Source organism: Prorops nasuta, unplaced genomic scaffold (genome assembly GCF_024137725.1).
Source record: "Prorops nasuta isolate Cenicafe-Biocafe unplaced genomic scaffold, Cenicafe_Pnas_1.2 PNAS00013, whole genome shotgun sequence".
NCBI lineage: Eukaryota > Metazoa > Arthropoda > Insecta > Hymenoptera > Bethylidae > Prorops > Prorops nasuta.
Window position 1 is genome coordinate 5,583,849 of NW_027116810.1, and position 18,179 is coordinate 5,602,027.

The 18,179-nt window shown below is 31.0% G+C and overlaps 3 protein-coding genes across 4 annotated transcripts in view; all 3 read left to right on the top strand.

Annotated features, from left to right (window-relative positions):
* Nucleotides 1-974: 974 nt before the first annotated feature.
* On the top strand, nucleotides 975-3,282 carry LOC136778006 (uncharacterized). The gene is made up of 7 exons (XM_066734605.1): nucleotides 975-1,219; nucleotides 1,326-1,517; nucleotides 2,071-2,145; nucleotides 2,244-2,324; nucleotides 2,420-2,620; nucleotides 2,714-2,844; nucleotides 2,956-3,282. Exons 1-7 carry the CDS (start codon nucleotides 1,148-1,150, stop codon nucleotides 3,161-3,163), a joined length of 960 nt encoding a protein of 319 aa, XP_066590702.1. The 5' UTR covers nucleotides 975-1,147; the 3' UTR covers nucleotides 3,164-3,282.
* Nucleotides 3,283-8,389: 5,107 nt separating this feature from the next.
* On the top strand, nucleotides 8,390-17,062 carry ari-1 (E3 ubiquitin-protein ligase ariadne-1). 2 transcript variants are annotated; one of them, XM_066734625.1, is made up of 8 exons: nucleotides 8,390-8,447; nucleotides 8,739-9,008; nucleotides 9,124-9,297; nucleotides 9,371-9,436; nucleotides 9,512-9,727; nucleotides 9,801-10,358; nucleotides 10,433-10,659; nucleotides 10,748-17,062. In XM_066734625.1, the coding sequence occupies exons 2-8, from the start codon at nucleotides 8,799-8,801 to the stop codon at nucleotides 10,827-10,829; spliced, it is 1,533 nt and encodes a 510-aa protein (XP_066590722.1). In that variant the 5' UTR covers nucleotides 8,390-8,447; nucleotides 8,739-8,798; the 3' UTR covers nucleotides 10,830-17,062. The 2 variants fall into 2 exon arrangements, with proteins under 2 accessions (XP_066590722.1, XP_066590723.1); XM_066734626.1 differs by lacking the exon at nucleotides 8,390-8,447 and adding an exon at nucleotides 8,532-8,651.
* Nucleotides 11,861-18,179, top strand: part of LOC136778143 (uncharacterized) — a 67,183-nt gene continuing 60,864 nt past the window's right edge. The window contains exon 1 of the mRNA XM_066734754.1: nucleotides 11,861-11,873. The gene's annotated coding sequence lies outside the window, so the exon portion shown is untranslated. The remainder of the gene's footprint in view (nucleotides 11,874-18,179) is intronic.

The following is an 18,179-nucleotide window of genomic DNA, read 5'->3' on the forward strand; positions in this document are numbered from 1 at the left end:
ACATTATATAATTATTCTTTAATTTGTGTACCATTATGATAGAATAATAATGAATAAAGATGTCGGTTCTTCGTTTATTTATATGGTTCAATAGAAGATTTCAAGCCCTTAAAAAGACTATCTGTTTACGGTGCACTGAAGAAGCCTCGTGGTCTAAGAGGTAAGGTAATCGCGTGGCGATTCGTGGGTCCGGGTTCGATTCCTGATCGGTACTTTTCTTTTTTTTTTAAGATTAAATTTTTTTAAATTGCCATTGACTTACAATAATCAATAATAAACTAAAGAAATGCAGATTTTACGGAAATAGGCGAAATATAACGATGAAATTATAGTTAAAATAATTATTATATATCAAATACGCATTTCCTTAATTTATTATTGATTTAAATAAGTCAATGCTGATAAATAAATATGCTGAAAAAATCATGTATAAAGGCATTGGCCTGCAAATATAAATGACATCGAATATTGGTAGATTTTCGGCAAAGCGAAACGGAAAGATTTTGCCTCGACTCTTCTGCTAGAAGCTAACAGCGAGAAAGACAGAGAGGTCCGAGAAAATATCTCCGCTCTCTCTTTATTCTGCTTTCTGGCAACAATGCATATATGTTTTACCCTATTCTAAGCTTAACGCTCGTGCTTCGTGGTCTCTTCCGATAGATGGCGTTAGGGGTTAGATGGACCTGAGACACGCGTTTGCCAACACCAGCGCCGCCTACCGGTAGGGATTGCCTCGGGACCTCGCATGAGCAATCTCCCGTTTCATCTCTGCCATGAAGACTACACAAGGAGATTCAACTCTGGGGTATGAGCTTGTGCCCATTACTTGACTTACAATATAATTATAATTTCTGCCACCCGTGGCGCAAGTGTTATTAGTGTACCCATATGTATATGTATATTTTCATCAAATACTTATATACACAGTGACTCACTTGTTCTATTCCACATTTTAGTGATGACATGACGGATGATCGCCTGAATTTGAGGGAATTGAGCCAGTTGAGGTGGCTTGATGTACTCGTCGTTGCTTCTTTGCCCTCAAATAATACTTTCTTAATTATTTTATATACTGGATTTTTTATGAAATTTGTGAATTTTAAATATTTAACCTTTTCCACTGTTACAATATATATTTTCTAGCAATATGCGCTGTTGTTGTTACCCCAATTGCAAAAGAGATAAAAACCAAATTAGGTCACTTTTTAAGGTTCCAAAGGTATGTATTATTAACAAACATAAACATGAGCACAATATTTAGTATATGTATAACTCTCATCTTTATTACTCAACATCATTATAATTCATTTATTTATCTTTCATAGAATTCTGAAAGAAGGAATGAGTGGAGACTTGCAATGGGTTATACATCACTATGTAATAATAATTATGTATGTGAGCTTCATTTTAAAGAAGACGATATCTTGAGATCATATAAGACTTTAATGCCAGATGGATCTTATAATATTATAGAGAAGGCTAGACCTAGATTATCACCTACGTCAGTGCCCATTAAGGTATTTAATAAAAAATTTAGGTATCAGTATCCAAAGTTTATTATAAGCAATCTATATATATGTTGTATACAAAAATGTATTATTTGATTTGGCACAAAAACCGATAATTTTTTAATTGGTAAGAGTTAAAGTTAAATTAACTTTCTCATTGACATATTGTTATTAGAATAAGACAACCAAAATTAATATTGTCTCCTTTGATAAAATGCTGTAAAATATTGGACAGAATTAATCTTTTTTTGATAGAACGAGATAGATTCTATCCAGCATTTTATAGCATTTTAACAAGGGCTGATTTTCTCTCTTTAATAAACAAATTCTTCTCTAATAAATGATAGATATCACTAAAACAAATTTAACCTTGACTCATTGCAATAAAGTTTATAGTGTAATTTACAACTTTTCTACTTTTCTAATAATACATGATTATTAGTACTGCGACAGAAATACTAACATTGAATATTAAATAAGACATCTTTTTAGAATATACAAGTTCAAACCAAACTAAACCAAAAAAAAATAAATAAATACAAATGTTAAAAGTTATTTTTAGATTGTAGGTAACATAAGTACAAAAAAAATTGGAGGCAAAACATCTGACATATCTGAAACAAGTTCAGTTATTAGTGTAAGTAATTTTTATAATATTAAGCAATAACGATTTCTTAGGATTAATAATTGAATTCTTTTTCCTATATTGGTCTTGTGTCATTTAATTTTTTATAGACTACAAATGATGTATCAATAATGGATTCGCAAAATAATGAAAGTGAAAGTATTCCATTGTTGGAGTTGTTTCCTAGTGAAGTAGGTATTTGTATATATTTAAAAAAAGCAGTTGTGTTAAATCAAATAAAGGTAAATAACAAGATTAGTACTAGCTACAAACAGTTTTTTTGTAGGATATGAATGTACCGCCATTGATAGCACTGTCTCCATCCTTTAAATGTTTAGATTTAAGAAATCTTCAAAGGCAAATATGTGATCAGCTTCCTACAGAATGGACTTCCTTCATTATTTGTAATCAGCTGACAATATTAAATATGTCAGAAAAAAGTGAAAATATAAAAAGTCTAATTATTCATGAAGACACAACTACTGAGGTAACAATGATTTATATATTCTTACATATTTCAATTGTTATAATAGTGTGTATAGCTTTCCTAATAAATCACTAATTATAATTTTAATTGCAGTTGTATATAGCAAATAAGAAAATGGTTAATATATCAGGTTTAGTCAATGTTGAATCTCTTAGTGATATATTAAAGAATATAAAAGAAATTTCACCGTTATTATTGTGTCAGGGTATAGGGGATAGCAAAGGGTAACTATTTTTGTAGTTCTTATATTTTTATAATTTAGTTTACAAATGCAGTCAATAAATATATAATTTATAGTTATTTTAACTCATTTAATTTTTTGTTCATATATATAGTTATTCCACAAGTTGTGCAACATATATAACATTAACATCTCGTAATCGAAGATGTAAACAATGTGCAATTGATAAACATAAAATTTTGCTGAGAGAAAAATTGAATGGTCATAAACTAACTCTTCTAAAACAAAAGCTTATGGATAAAACCAGAGCTCTAAAAGTGGCAAACCAAAGAATTAAGAGATTAATTTCTAAGGTAAAGTGATGTAGTTTTAAGAAAAATTTATTTAAATTGTCAATCTTTACTTCTTAAAATCTAGCACAAACATACACCAAACTCATTTTACATTTTTAGACTATTGAAGTTAACAATTTTAGGTTCAAATTTTTCAATAAATCAATGTATTACATAATGAATATATCTTTGATTACTATGAAGTTATCATTTAAATTTTGCATTAAAATAAATTATATGATGAAAAATGTAAAATTTAATCGCTCATATTTTAGTAATAAAAGATATGATATATTTGAAATTTTCAGAAATTCAATGTTTAAAGATATGTCGTCATTGAATGTAATATTGAAATATATATCAAAGACTTGTGAAAAGGTAGTGCATATATACTTTAGAGGCCTTTTTAATACATATATGCAAAATTTCCTTTCATGTGTTTCAGATGAGTGAAATGAAAAAAAAAATTTCTATAATGCATCATCAATTTTTAGAAAGAGATAATGATTTGATAGAAAAAAAAATAAAAAATTTATGCAAAGAACAGCAAGATATAGTAAGAACATACTTTTTAGCAGCCGAAACGCCAAAAAATGGAATACGTTACACGAAGCAATGGATATATGAGTGTTTATTAATGCGTATAAAAAGTAGAAAATTATACGAACATCTTCGTAACCATAATATTTTGCCTTTACCTCATATAAATACAATCCGAAAATATATTGAAAAAATATCAAGCTCATATGGTTTCCACGACAGTGTTTTTCGATCAATGAAGGAAAAAGCTATTGAGCTTCCGCAAGAGGAGAGACGCGGTATAACAATTTATTGTTATTATTGTCTTCATTAAAATAATGATATTCTTGATGCTTATTCACAAATGGACTAGGTCATAATAATTGCATATAAAAATAATTCCTTATTCGACAACAGCATAAAACTTACAGATATATTTGATTGTTAACGATTCACTGTGTTTTCAATGAAGCACTATTTATTGTAATAGCCCTAATTTTAACTAATAATGATTTTAGGTGCAATTCTAATTGATGAAATGAAGCTTATGGAGAATACATCATTTGATCGTAAGACCATGCAGTTTAAAGGTTTGGTTGATTTGGGCGATTACACACCTGAACACCAGAAAAATGAGCGTGGCGACCATGCTCTAGTAATAATGTTTCAGCCATTTAGAGGGCAATGGGTGCAAACATTGGGATGCTTTTTAAGTAAAGGTTGTGCACCTAGCAATGTTTTGTGCTGCCTAATTCTTGAGTGTCTAACGCTATTAGAACAAAGCTCTTTCTTTTGCGATGTTCTTACTACTGATGGTGCTCAGTGGAACAGATCTATGTGGACTAAATTTGGTGTTGATGAACATAATATTAGTTGTCAACATCCTTGTGATCCAGAAAGAAAACTGTGGTTCTGTTCAGATTTCCCTCATCTCGTTAAAAACTTCAGGAACTTTATTGTTGCGAATGATGAAACATTTGTAATCATTGCATTTTATTATTACTTGTAAATATTGAACTCTAAAAATGAATATTTTTGTATAAAAACATGTTTTCAGACACCTGATGGTATAATAAAAAAAAGACATTGGGTAGCTTTACTGGATATTGAGCACCAAGATACATTTGGCTTAAAAATTTCTTATAAATTGACAGCTGATCATTTGCAGCCGAAATTTTATCAAAAAATGAACGTCCCCATGGCTTTTGAGGTAAATATTCAATATTGCATAGAAAATTATTATATTGGTAGATATGATTTTATTTCAATTATATAATTTATTTGCGTATTACAGCTTTTTTCAGATCGTGTATCAGCCGCCATGTTAATTTTTAAAGATATAAATGATGCTTTATGTGATAGTGAACCAACTGTTAAGTTTATAAATCGTGTAAATAAAGTAATTAAAGCTATGATGTCACGAAGTGCCATAAATGCTCTCCGGTTACATTCATCAGAATATCAAGTATTTTTAAATAACGATTTTATTATATTACTCCAATACAAACATCTATAAACAACTATTATATTCTTTAATTTAATTTAGACTTTATCCGACTTTCTGGATTATCTCCAAAAATGGGAAGATCTAGCTGTACAAAACAATTATAAATTTTTGACAAAAAATAATGTGACAGGACTAAAAGTTACACTAAAGGCAGCTTTAGAAATTGTTACATTTTTAAATTTTGAGCATAATTATCTTTATCTCATGACTACAAGGCTGAATCAGGATGCATTAGAGGTAATTCTTTAATGTGTTATTTATATATTCTTGTGCATTGAAGGAAGTCAAAAAATTGTCCAACTTTTTAGATAAGAAATTATTGATTATCATGTAAAATATATATTATACATATTATTTAGTGAGCATATTGCAATTCATAATTTTTGAATAGTTATATCAAATTACTTATGAAAGTAAAACAACAAGAATATTTATTAAATATAACTGCTGCAATACAAAAATATTACAAAAATTAGGGTATACGAGGTTTAGATGTTATACGAATAAAATGTAATAGCTTTATACAGTATCTGAGCAATGGGTTTTAATAGGGTGAGAGACTAAGCACATAAACTGTTATCGGACATTATATCAAATGCTTATTATGTTTTCTCTACGTTTCTCTGGGATTAATTATACGTACAATGCTTTTAAATTATTCCTTTTTACCCCTGTAACACTTATCGACAGTTTCCCTCTGCATTATGTCATACTCCATCTTTGCGTTAAAATATTTTGCAAATAATCATTTCATGCAGATTTCTTTTTTTCCCTCTAGATAGGTACAAAAGCAGTTCAAAATGAATTGAAGATTTTTTCCACTTATTCCAATAAAATATATGCAGCACGTTTTGTGTAATTAAAGCTTTACAAATAGAAGTTATTGTTAGCCTATATTATTATTAAAAGTAGGCAAGGCTAGAACAGTTGTAGGCTGGAGTATGCAAAGGACAATACTGGATGATATAAAAACAAAGGCTAATTAAATTGTTCCCATTAAACATAGAGTTAAAATACATGCTGCATATATGTGTTACTGAAAAGATGACATAAATAATACTAAAAAGAATATGCAAATTATCATTTTTTAACAGGTAATAGATTGAAAGAGGTGAAATATCAGGTTTGATTGTATTATTTGACTATACCACGTTACTTGATTCGTGCTTTACGCCAAATTCTCCACATATTGGTAAAAGTATGTTTGATAAAAATTACAAACTAGTCAATTCTATTCAGTTTCAAGCTTTACCTAACAGAAAAATTTATCAAGACGTTTAACAATATGTGAAAAAACTGGCCTTTAGTCAAATACTCCAAAACCATTATTATTGCTACTAAAAATATTTATTTTTTAATTTTTTTTTAGCGATTTTTCGGGTTGGCTCGAGGTGTATGTGGGTCAAATGATCATCCTGATTCCACTTTATTTGGATACATGTTTAATTTAATGTCTTCATATTCGTTGCTGAAACCTTGTAAAGGATCAAATATTTGTGGAGGTGATAGGCTAACTGCACTTTTGACAGCTGTAAATAATTCTAAAACATCAAAAGCTCATGAAGAGTATACGCTAATTCTAGATGACATAATAGAAAACAAAACATATATGGCCGATGTACGAAATCCGCTTATTGATGAAGTAAATAATAATACACAGTGGTCAACAAACTACAATGACACATCAAAATATATTTTATCGTATATGGCTGGATATATAGTCAGAAAGAGTAAGAGATGGACAAAATGTGGTGAATGCATGGGGAGCCTTCAGGAAATATCAGAATTCGAAAAAAAGAAATTAGATGAAAATAAATTGATTAATTTGTTAAGCAAAGGTTTGCTAAAACATCCTTCTAAAACTCTATGTTTACTGCTACAAAAAGTGGAAAAAAATATAATGGAAGTTATTTTAAAGAACAATAAAATAGAGGCTGATACATTCTTTCATATATTATATTCTTTACAAGAGACAGAAATACCAAAAGTTGGGTGCTCCATTCATTTAGACAACTTAACACGAAAAATTTTAAACTTCTATTTAATAATGAGGGCTAATTTTCTCTCTAAAGGTGAAAATAAAAAAGCTAATAAAGCTAAAGAACAAACAAAAAAATCCAGGAAAATGGCAAAGCTATAAACTTATTGTAATAGATATGATGAGAAGTATGTTGGTGATTGGGAGATTGTTTTCCTTTGAATATTTGTTCATAGGTTATCAAAGCGTATAAAAATTGTTCGTTGTAATCCATATATGTATAATATATGATTATTTATATAATATGTTAGAAAAGTTGAAATATATTAGAACTGAAATAAAAACTTCAAGAATATAACTTTTTTTTTATTGAAAATGTAAAACCATCAATAACAGAAAGTCGACGTTTTTCGCTTTTCATAAATAATGTAATAATGCTTATAATATAAATAATTTTAAATGATATAAATTTTTTAATAATTTCTAAAAAAATGTAATGCACTAAAACATAAACATTTATATTATAAATGAAAAGCTAAATCCATCTTTATGAAATCATTTATTTTATTCAAAATATCTTTCATTTTGCTGTTTTCAATATATTCTAAATTCTCCACCCGGTATATGCAGTTGGATAATGTACTACTATATAATAATACGATATATATGTATATGTATATTGTACACTAGTTACACATGCGCTGCCAGTAGTCAAAATATTAACTATAATATTGTTTCATCGTTAGTCTTCAAATATCTAGTAAGTTTTACATGGAGTTGAACCTCCTTGTGTAGTCTTCATGATCTCTGCTTTTACTACGTCCAAAACGTCATCTTCATATTTGTCGATGTCGCATTTCGTCTGCTGTTGTCTTTAAATTTTTACTATAAGATAGTATAGAGGAGTTGAGATACTTGAGATGGACATGAATCAATTTTGCGAGAAGCATTTTTGCTACAAGATAGTATAGGGAAGCAGAAACTATACGTGTACATGATTCAGTTTTGAACAGTGTACCTATAGGTCTGTTCTTTTTCGCTGTATTACTGCACTAGTGCAATAAGTTAGAGTGAGAAAACATACATATGTATGCAGTTTGTCTTATTTCAACTAATTGCACCAGTTCGATAGTGCAGTGAAAAAGAACAAACCCTATGAATACGACCATTGGTGAACCTCACCCTAATAACGTTTCCGTGAACACACCTTGAAGTATAGCTAAAAAACGAACAAACCTCTTAATTCAAAATGGCGGAGTTGGCATGAAAATACTGTTTTCCTTGCTCTGTCGCAGTTAACATTAATGCAGGTGCGAGCTGACAAATTTACAGTGTTTACAATTATCCTTCTACCTGAAAGAACATCACTGACTATAATTCTGTTTTATTTGATATAAAATACTTTAACCTTTTTTAGAGTAACATCTGCTTAATGAATGAATATACAATGCAAAGCTAATGAATTTTAAGCCTCTCTCTTTTATAACTTTTTGTCTTTGCATGATATAAATCCAGTACTTTTTATTTTGACTAATGTGTTCTAATACATATTCTTTCTTCTGATTAAACAAATGATTATTAAAATTTTATATCTCCTACAGATTTAAATTTATACCAAAATACAAAAGATTACACAGATTTCAAAAAGGAAATTAAATACAATGGATTCCGAAGAAGAAACATTGTATGATGATGTAGACTCTGGCAATGAATCCAGTGGTGATGATGTTGATTTTGCCATGGAAATAGAGTCAGGAAACCTACGTGAAAGAGCAGCTGATGTTGATGATTATCCTTTTGAAGTATTATCTACTGAAGAAATTGTGCAACATATGGTAGATTCAATAAAAGAAGTTAATACAGTTGTGGAAGTAAGTATCTTATTAGTGTGGCTAAGAATTTTATAATAAGGATAATTTATTTTATACATTTTTTTCAAGAATTATATAATTGTTTCTTATTATCAATAACTTTTTAATATTATAGATTCCAACTACAACAACAAGAATTCTGTTAAATCATTTTAAGTGGGACAAAGAAAAATTAATGGAACGATTTTATGATGGGGATCAAGATAAGCTTTTTGCAGAAGCACGTGTTATTAATCCATTTAGAAAGAATCCTTTGGGAATGAAAAACAAATTCTCTCAAGGCTCATTGGTAAAATTATCTCATCTCTTTATGATAAAATATTATCTCTGAACTAGAATAATAAAATGTTATTATTTGTCAGTCAAGAAGATCTTCAACAAATAATACAGAAGAATGTGGAATATGCTTCATGACCCTGCCATCATCAGTAAGTAAATAATATAATATGGTTGATTTAATTGACTTTAATTGCCTGATCATTAATGAAATAAACCTTTGCTAGATGATGACTGGGCTTGAGTGTGAACATCGATTTTGTACAGGCTGTTGGGGAGAATATCTTACTACAAAAATTATGGAGGAAGGAGTCGGTCAAACTATTGCTTGTGCAGCACATGCCTGTGATATTTTAGTTGACGATGCAAGTGTCATGCGTCTTGTAAAAGACTCTAAAGTGAAACTAAAATATCAGCATCTCATTACTAATAGTTTTGTAGAAGTAAATATTTGTCATATAGATCTATATACTCAAACATATTTACAGTACACTAATATTAAATTTATATTTTTAGTGCAACAGACTGCTAAGGTGGTGCCCATCTCCAGATTGCAATAATGCGATAAAAGTACAATATGTTGAGTCACGACCTGTGACATGTAAGTGTGGGCATACATTTTGTTTCCATTGTGGTGAAAACTGGCATGACCCTGTTAAATGTCACTTATTAAGGAAATGGATAAAAAAGTGTGATGATGATTCAGAAACATCTAACTGGATTGCCGCGAATACAAAAGAGTGTCCTAAGTGCAATGTTACTATTGAAAAGGATGGTGGCTGTAATCATATGATTTGTAAAAATCAAAATTGCAAAGCTGAGTTTTGCTGGGTATGCCTTGGACCTTGGGAGCCTCATGGCTCCAGTTGGTACAATTGTAACCGTTATGATGAAGAAGAGGCTAGGACTGCTAGAGATGCTCAAGAAAAATCTAGATCTGCTCTACAGAGATATTTATTTTATTGCAACAGATATATGAATCATATGCAGTCCTTAAAATTTGAGAGTAAATTATATGCTAGTGTAAAAGAAAAAATGGAAGAGATGCAGCAACATAATATGTCTTGGATCGAGGTAAAGCAAAAATTGAGCTAAGAAATTAATCGCAACAAAATAAATTAGTAAATAAGATATACTTACTTTAACAGGTGCAGTTTTTGAAAAAAGCTGTGGATATATTATGTTCCTGCAGACAGACACTTATGTATACCTATGTATTTGCGTATTATCTGCGAAAGACCAATCAATCTGTGATTTTTGAAGATAATCAGAAGGATTTAGAGAGCGCTACAGAGTGCCTCTCTGAGTACCTAGAAAGGGATATAACAAGTGAAAATCTAGCTGATATAAAGCAAAAAGTTCAAGATAAGTACAGGTAAATACATATTTATTATATTCTTTATTTGTTGCTTTTTATCTCGTAATTTTTAATTATCCATATTTCTTCATTTTTGACTTTAAAGATATTGCGACAGTCGAAGAAAAGTTTTATTAGAACATGTACACGAAGGTTATGAGAAAGAATGGTGGGATTACATGGAATAAGTAAAGAACATAGAATTTACCTGTGGAGATATCGTCTTGCATACCTTTCTCTTTCTCAGTTCCGCCCCCAGCTGTGATAAATCCAAGAAGCTGACAGGAGAAAGAGATAGAGCATATCCAGTGTTATGCATGATATGTATATTAAACAAATAACAAAACAATATAGTCTCTGGCAACTCGTGTAATAACATGTTTGTTAGACTTATCAAAATTACATTTTGTTATCGACACAAATTTAAGGTATTTTAGCTCATTAGCTTACTTATGAAAAATTTGCTGAAAGTATATGGGTTTGATTAATGAGACATTTACTGATGATAGTTCATCAGCCAGTTATGAGTATGAATTTCGTTTAACTAAAGGTAACACATTTATTAACATCATAATGTGACACAATGGACTCATATACAGACTACATTAAACGTTTATTGGCACTGACTGATTTAATCATCATCAGTGAAAAAGATCTCCTGATATTATCTTTAATGTAAAAAGAAAAGGACAACAATGATCAGTACTGTGAGATTACCCCACATTATCTCTTCATAGTTATTCTAATTGTTAGAATGATCCCGTACTTAGAAGGGTACATTTTTAATACCTTAGCACCTAATGACTAAAGGTGCAATTATAATAAATTGTCTTAATGAATTTTATGGATTTTATTTAATCTGGACGATAGGTCTAAACGACAACTGCTAGCATTTTACAAAAAACATTCGTTGCTTTAAATACAAATGTTCAATTTGTTATAAATCAAAGATATTGAACGTCGCAAGTACTTTTACACGATATTCATCAATTTCTTTGTTTTTCTTTTTTTTAAATATCTCCATCATAAAAAAAAATAATACTGCTTCATACAGTAAGCATAGCCTTCAATTAATACATTTTTTGAAGCACCATACGAGTACTTAGCACACTATAAATTTAATTAACAATGGCTGCGTTAGCGCACCTCAACTATTGAGTAGGCTGAACGCAGCCGATAGTTGTAAAATATTTGAACATAGCTTGAATCGTTCTCTCTTCTGGACTTTTTACGTAAGAAAAATTGTAATTGATAATAAAAAAATTGCATAGGGCTACAAAAAGTAACATATTTTAATAATCACAGTTCTCGGAATAGGTATTCCTAAAAGATTGTGGTGTGCTAAACACCTGTTCGTTGGCAAAATTGTCTTGACACATCAAGGTTTTAGGGTATCGTAATCTAAATGTACGGGATAGACCATTTTTTGCCTCATAACGGATATGATATCATTTAGTACTAATATTCACTTTCCAATACCATTATTAGAAAGTATTAAGCGATCATTCTCCGAGAACTAGCATATTAAGCGTAAACTTGGCAAAGTTAAAATAAACATTTTCTACCAAAATTACTAGGCATAAAACGCTTATATTTTAAATGAAATTATATAGGTATCCTTAAGGGGTTTCCGAGTCGTTTAATGTGAATCCACTATCAAGCTTAACAAACTCAATATGGTTGTTTTAAAACGTTAGATTTGATATTAACCCTTAGATGATCGTATCTGTTAAAGCTAATAAAACTTAATAGTATCCAAGTAAAGACTGCTGAAACTTTTAACACAGACACAAACAGTGGCAAATATGTATATATACGTTTAGGCATGACGTTATAGAACGTCATAGCGATCTTCTAAAGGTTAGTGGGATATCAATTTTAGCCATTAAAACCCGTTTATTGAATTCTTTAAGTTTCATTACGAATTCATATTCAGTGTTCCGAAAATCTTTTATAGATACCTATAGGGTTTCGTATAAAATGTATGTTTCTTTGTGCTTATCAGTTTCGTTACACAATACCTTGCTTATAAGCCTACCAAGAATTATGAATATGTTAGCTCTAGGAGAAGATAGATCATTTAGCACTTTTTAACAGTGGAATTGGAAAGTGAAGATTAGTACTAAACGATATTATATCGGATATTAACCAAAAAATTTGCTGCCTTTGTCACGTAAACACAAATACTCCTAAAGTTATCTTTTCGCATATTCAGGCTACGAAATCTCAACATCTGGACGTCTTTAGTAATTTTGACAACATCTTTTCGTATTCAGCACACCAAAATACTTCAGGACCATCTATTACATTTTTTTTTTTTTTTTTTATAAAAAAGCGTTGACCTGTATTATCTGTGTATTTCTAAATAATTATTGAAATATATTAATATTGCTATTTTTTCTTAAATATTATTTTGCGAATTAATGGAAATCAGTATGTTTATATAATATAGCGAAAGTTTGTTTGGCAAATTATGATTATGTTTATCGATGGATTTTAATGTTATTGAATAGTTTTGGAGATGTTAGAAGCTTATAGAAGGAAGTACGTTAAAAAGTTAAAAAAAAAATGACAAAATAATGAAATTGTTTAAATAATGACATTGATATTTTAAAAACCACGCATAAATTGAAACATTTTCCAACATACTACGCTATATAATCTTACGTTTCTAGAGTCCAATAAGGGTATCATTACATGGCCTATGGATGGGCACGTTACGTCGTGTATCTATATATCTACGAGTAGATAAAATCTGAAGTAGAAATTCTCGCGCCGCGTTTCTGTATAGGTAGGCTTATATCTACAGGGTGAGGCACTTAAGCCGCCCCAGAATACGAATGCCAAAAGAGGTGTATCTCTTTAACTATACAGATATTCAATTTTTCCATAGGACATTTTCGAAGCCTCTTGTTGTTTGCTTTCAGAAAGGTTCTATGCAAAAATGGAATATCTTTTATAGGTGAAGAGATACGCGCCTTTCTGTATCCATATTCTGGGGCGGCTTAAGTGCCTCACCCTGTATATGTACTATATCTTTGCTTGTGTACGACGGTTGACACGCCATAATACTTAAGAGTGGGATCTCACGGCCTGAAAACTGTCGCGCCCGACTTGCGGTAAGTAGTGAGTGAAACACGTGTCGACTGTCAGTCGCATCGTGTTCCTCTCACTATTTACGCCAGGCGCGACAATTTTCAAGCCGTGAAATCACATCATAACCCATTGAGACCGGATAAACTATTGTGGCGTGTGGAAAGCCAAAAAATATCGTACACACGTAAAGTTTGCATATCGGTATAAGCTCACTCTTATACAAACGCGCGATGTGAGGAACTCCAGTTCGGGTTTTTTCTACCCGTAGGCCGTAAATAGATACAGGCGTATGGTGTGTCACTCCACATGTCGCGTAATGGCACCTTAACACGAAGTTCCGTCAAGAAATAACAACGATACATTTTAAATAAATAAATCAAAAAGTTTAGAACGAAATGAACTAAGGGCTGGTAAAGCAGAGCCAATCGGCCTTTCGTTTATTTCACAAGAATTCTTAATTTATTTATTTGAAATGTAAGGCTGATATTTCTTGACGGATTTTTTTTATATTATTGGGCTCTTTAGAAATGTAAGGAGATTATCTAGTGCAATATGTTGGCAAATATTTTTATTCATACGTGGTTTTTAAAATATCAATATAATTATTTAAACAATTTTTGTATTGCTTCGTTTTTTCCAAAATTATTCAGCATACTTCCCTGTATGAGCTTTTGTCGTTTTCAAGACGAATCGAATAATATTAAAATCCGTCAAGAAATACGGACACAATATTTCAAATAGATTTTCGTTCTGTAATGTCAAAACACAGATTCCCCTTAAGATTGAGACCGTTACTCAATAATTTTTTCGTCTGTTTTTAGTTATATTTTTACTATGCTTTTACAAATGAGCAAACTGATAATATAGAAGGCATTCAGTAAACTCACTCCAAACCGATAAGTACATACACAATGAATGATTTTAAGAATAAGATTCTTGTAAAGAATGTTTGATTTATATACCTTAATGAAAAAACTAAGGTTTAAAAATCCTACATTTTAAAACTTTTTATCAAACGTTGAATTACTTAAGCGATGACTGATCTGTAAGGGCTATGACACAAAGAGTGGCACAACGATTTTAGTCAATTGTTTATTTACTGATCAAAATCGTTTGCGTGCGTTTGTATACATAGCAGCCACCGCGTAAACTGCTACACGGCGCACAGCTTCGTGTCATAGCTTTAAGATAATTTTGTAAAATAGTGCTACTACCAGAAAATGTCTCAAATCAATAAATATTTAATTAGGAGGTAAATAAGAAATTATATAAGTAATTTATTTTTAAAATCACACGCTCAGCAATATATCGGTTTGGCATGAGCTAACCGGAGACACTCACTTAGTAACCGCGGACAATATTTGCACGTTGAGTTTGAACAACGGATATTTTTTTCTGTAAACGTTTATCAATTGATCCATTCTTTTTCACTGCACTGCTGTATTAGTGCAATAAGTGGGAAAGAAAAAACATGCCTTTCTCGTTTCAACAAATTGCACTAATTCCGTAGCACAGCGATAACGAACAGATCTAATGTTTAGAATGTACATTCACGAAATGAAATGCATAATTCTTGTGCATATCTAGCAATAAGTGAAATATATATCTGCTAGAAATACATAAGATTTGTGTAATTTATTCGCGAATTTATATTCTCGGTATAGGTAAGCATTTGCGTAAACGGAGTATCTAATTTTCGATATTACCCGTGGCTACTAAGATATGTATACACAACCATAAGTAATTATGTAATGCTTTTATATCACTAATTATACAGAGCATCTTAGAAAATATATATAATTCGAATATAATAAAGTTAAATATAAAACTCGTTTGTCATTAGGTAAAGTTCGACGGCTGTAATAATGAAGATGGAGTATATGCTTGTTCCTTTATTTATATTGTATGAGAATGAAAAAAGAAATATTCTAAACCTTTTTTTTAATTTCAGTCAATTATAATTGTTAATTATAAATGTAAGAACAAACACATATACTTATATATATGTAATATTATCAATATCAATAGTATATAGTGAATTAAAATAGTAATTTTGAAAAGTTATTGAAAACAAAAATTAATTCTTACAACCGTGTTCATGATATTGTCAATGGAAAAGTATAGACAAATTATTTTCTACAAAGATTAAAATACAAACGGGAGTCATTATATACACCAGAAGTAGGAACTTGGGTTTAGTTCTTGTATCAGATAATAGATTTTTAAATTCACCACTGTATATGAACAACTATTTTAAAACACTATTAACGGAATCCTTCACGCCTACTTTATCGATAGTTCAAGTCAATAAACAATTAGTTTAATAAAATTCAAATGCGAAGCAAATTGAACAATCAGGCGTTTGTTGGACAATGTGCCAGTCCTAACGAGTCAAACGAACTTAAAAACACTCAAATTAGTTGAAAAACAATGCTGTACCATTGCGCCGCGTTCTTGAAGAGAGGTTACTTTTGGTTATTTCCACTTCAAGAACGCGGGACAGTGGTACAGCGTTATTCTTCATCCGATTTGAGTTTTTTAAGCTCGATTGGCTCGTTAGAATTGGCACCTTGTCATAAAGAAGCCCGTTTTTGCAATTTGCTTCGCATTTGACTTTTATTAAACGAAATGTTTATTGTCTTGTACTGTCGGTAAAGCACGCGTGAGGGATCCCGTTAACGGGATCCCTCAAGCCCTCTGTTACCAACATTCTGGAACGAAAAAGGAGGGACAATGGCCCGGTGTAATTTTTCCTCCGATTTCAATGTTTTTGGATTTGTTGGAATCGTTAAATCAAGCAAAGTGTCATAAAAAAGCCAGATTGTTCAAAAAGCGTCAAATTCTTTAAACAATTGCATTAACTATATTTGAAAGTAAAACAAATCAAAAAAACGGGCTTCTTTAAGACAAGGTGCCAGGCCTAACGATTTCAACAATCTCAAAAACATTGAAATCGGTTGAGAAATAGAGCTGTACCATTGTCCCGCGTTTTTGAGGTGGATGAAAACCAAAAACATTTAGGGAGGAAGCTAGCCTCCCGCCCCTCTCACAGTTCACGCTAACGTGTTCCCCCATTCCAGCACCGAAACTTTATTGCGAAGCTTTCCTCATATTTACGATATTCCCCTATCTGTAACAATATATATAAATACCGCTAAAATAACGTTGAGAACATTTCGCCGATATAATGAAATTGCTAAAAATGTAATTATCGTTTTGAAATAAAATTGTAAAAAAGGAGATTTCGTAATACTTGAAATATAAGGCATACGGCGAAACGCGGTACAATGGTACAGTCGTATTTTTCAACAGAATTGAATGAGGCTAGTAAGAAATAAAGCCATTCTTCATGTAGATTGTCCTAAAGAGCTCGCATTTTCGATAAATCTTATAGTTTTTCAGCTATAAACGATTGAAATTGCACGGCGCACAAATACATATTTCTTCTCTCGCGTAGATCAGCTGTTGCGCACGTTCATCTTCAATCGTTCATAACTGGAAAACTATAAACTTGATCGAAAATGCGAGCTCTTTTGGACAGTCTACACGAAGAATGGTTTTAGTTATAACTAGTCTCATCAAATTCTATTGAGAAATACGCCTGTACATACCATTGTTCCGCGTTTTGCCGTAATTTCAGGTCTTCAAGCGTCACTGACTCGTTCATTCTGCTATTTATTTCGGAACAAATAAAAGTATGATTGCACATTGAAAAAATACATTAGAAGCTCTCGATAATGTACATGCTGCTATAAGTATTTCTTAATCTTATGAAATTTGTCGTAGGAGGTGTAATGCAATAAATTTATAAGGGCGATTTCGCAATAGAACATAAGACCCACGTACATACAATGACCGGCAGAAATGGCGTCCCTTGATGCGTTTAGGAACCGCGTTTTAGGATCCTTCGTATACTCTATTCTGCTAGGCGGAGATAGGGGAATGGAACCATGGAGGTACGAAGTATACCTGGAGGCAAGGTTGCCAAGTCCGCCATCTTGAATAGTACTACGCTCTATAGTAAGTGAATTTTGATATAAGGAATGCAGACTGCACAAAGTATACTGCCAGCGGAAATACGTCAGTAGCCATCTTAAATACAGAACGTAATATATCAAAAATTATATATATTATATTCACAGCCTGTCACCGTGAACGGCGTGAACGAAGACAAATGTTTTTTATACGGAAAAATAAAGTGTAATAAAGAAATAAGGAGTAGTGACAGCTTTGATCTATCTGACAGCTGATGTACTTATGGTATAAGTGAATAAATAAAATAAAAATGCTTTTCCTAAATTGATTTTTAATTTTGATAAAATGGTCAAATGTAGCCATTAATTAATTAGATTTGGTAATAAATACAACAAATGCGTTTTATTATAACAAATGAGTTGAGGTAAAATAAACTCAATGTTTTTATATTAATCTGTTAATAAATG

Coding starts and splice junctions, on each gene's coding strand:
- ari-1 (XM_066734625.1), top strand. CDS start 8,799: ATGGATTCCGAAGAAGAAACATTGTATGATGATGTAGACTCTGGCAAT. Junction 9,298..9,370: donor AATTCTCTCAAGGCTCATTG/GTAAAATTATCT, acceptor ATTATTTGTCAG/TCAAGAAGATCTTCAACAAA. Junction 10,660..10,747: donor AAAGTTCAAGATAAGTACAG/GTAAATACATAT, acceptor TTGACTTTAAAG/ATATTGCGACAGTCGAAGAA.
- LOC136778006 (XM_066734605.1), top strand. CDS start 1,148: ATGCGCTGTTGTTGTTACCCCAATTGCAAAAGAGATAAAAACCAAATT. Junction 1,518..2,070: donor CTACGTCAGTGCCCATTAAG/GTATTTAATAAA, acceptor AGTTATTTTTAG/ATTGTAGGTAACATAAGTAC. Junction 2,146..2,243: donor AAACAAGTTCAGTTATTAGT/GTAAGTAATTTT, acceptor AATTTTTTATAG/ACTACAAATGATGTATCAAT.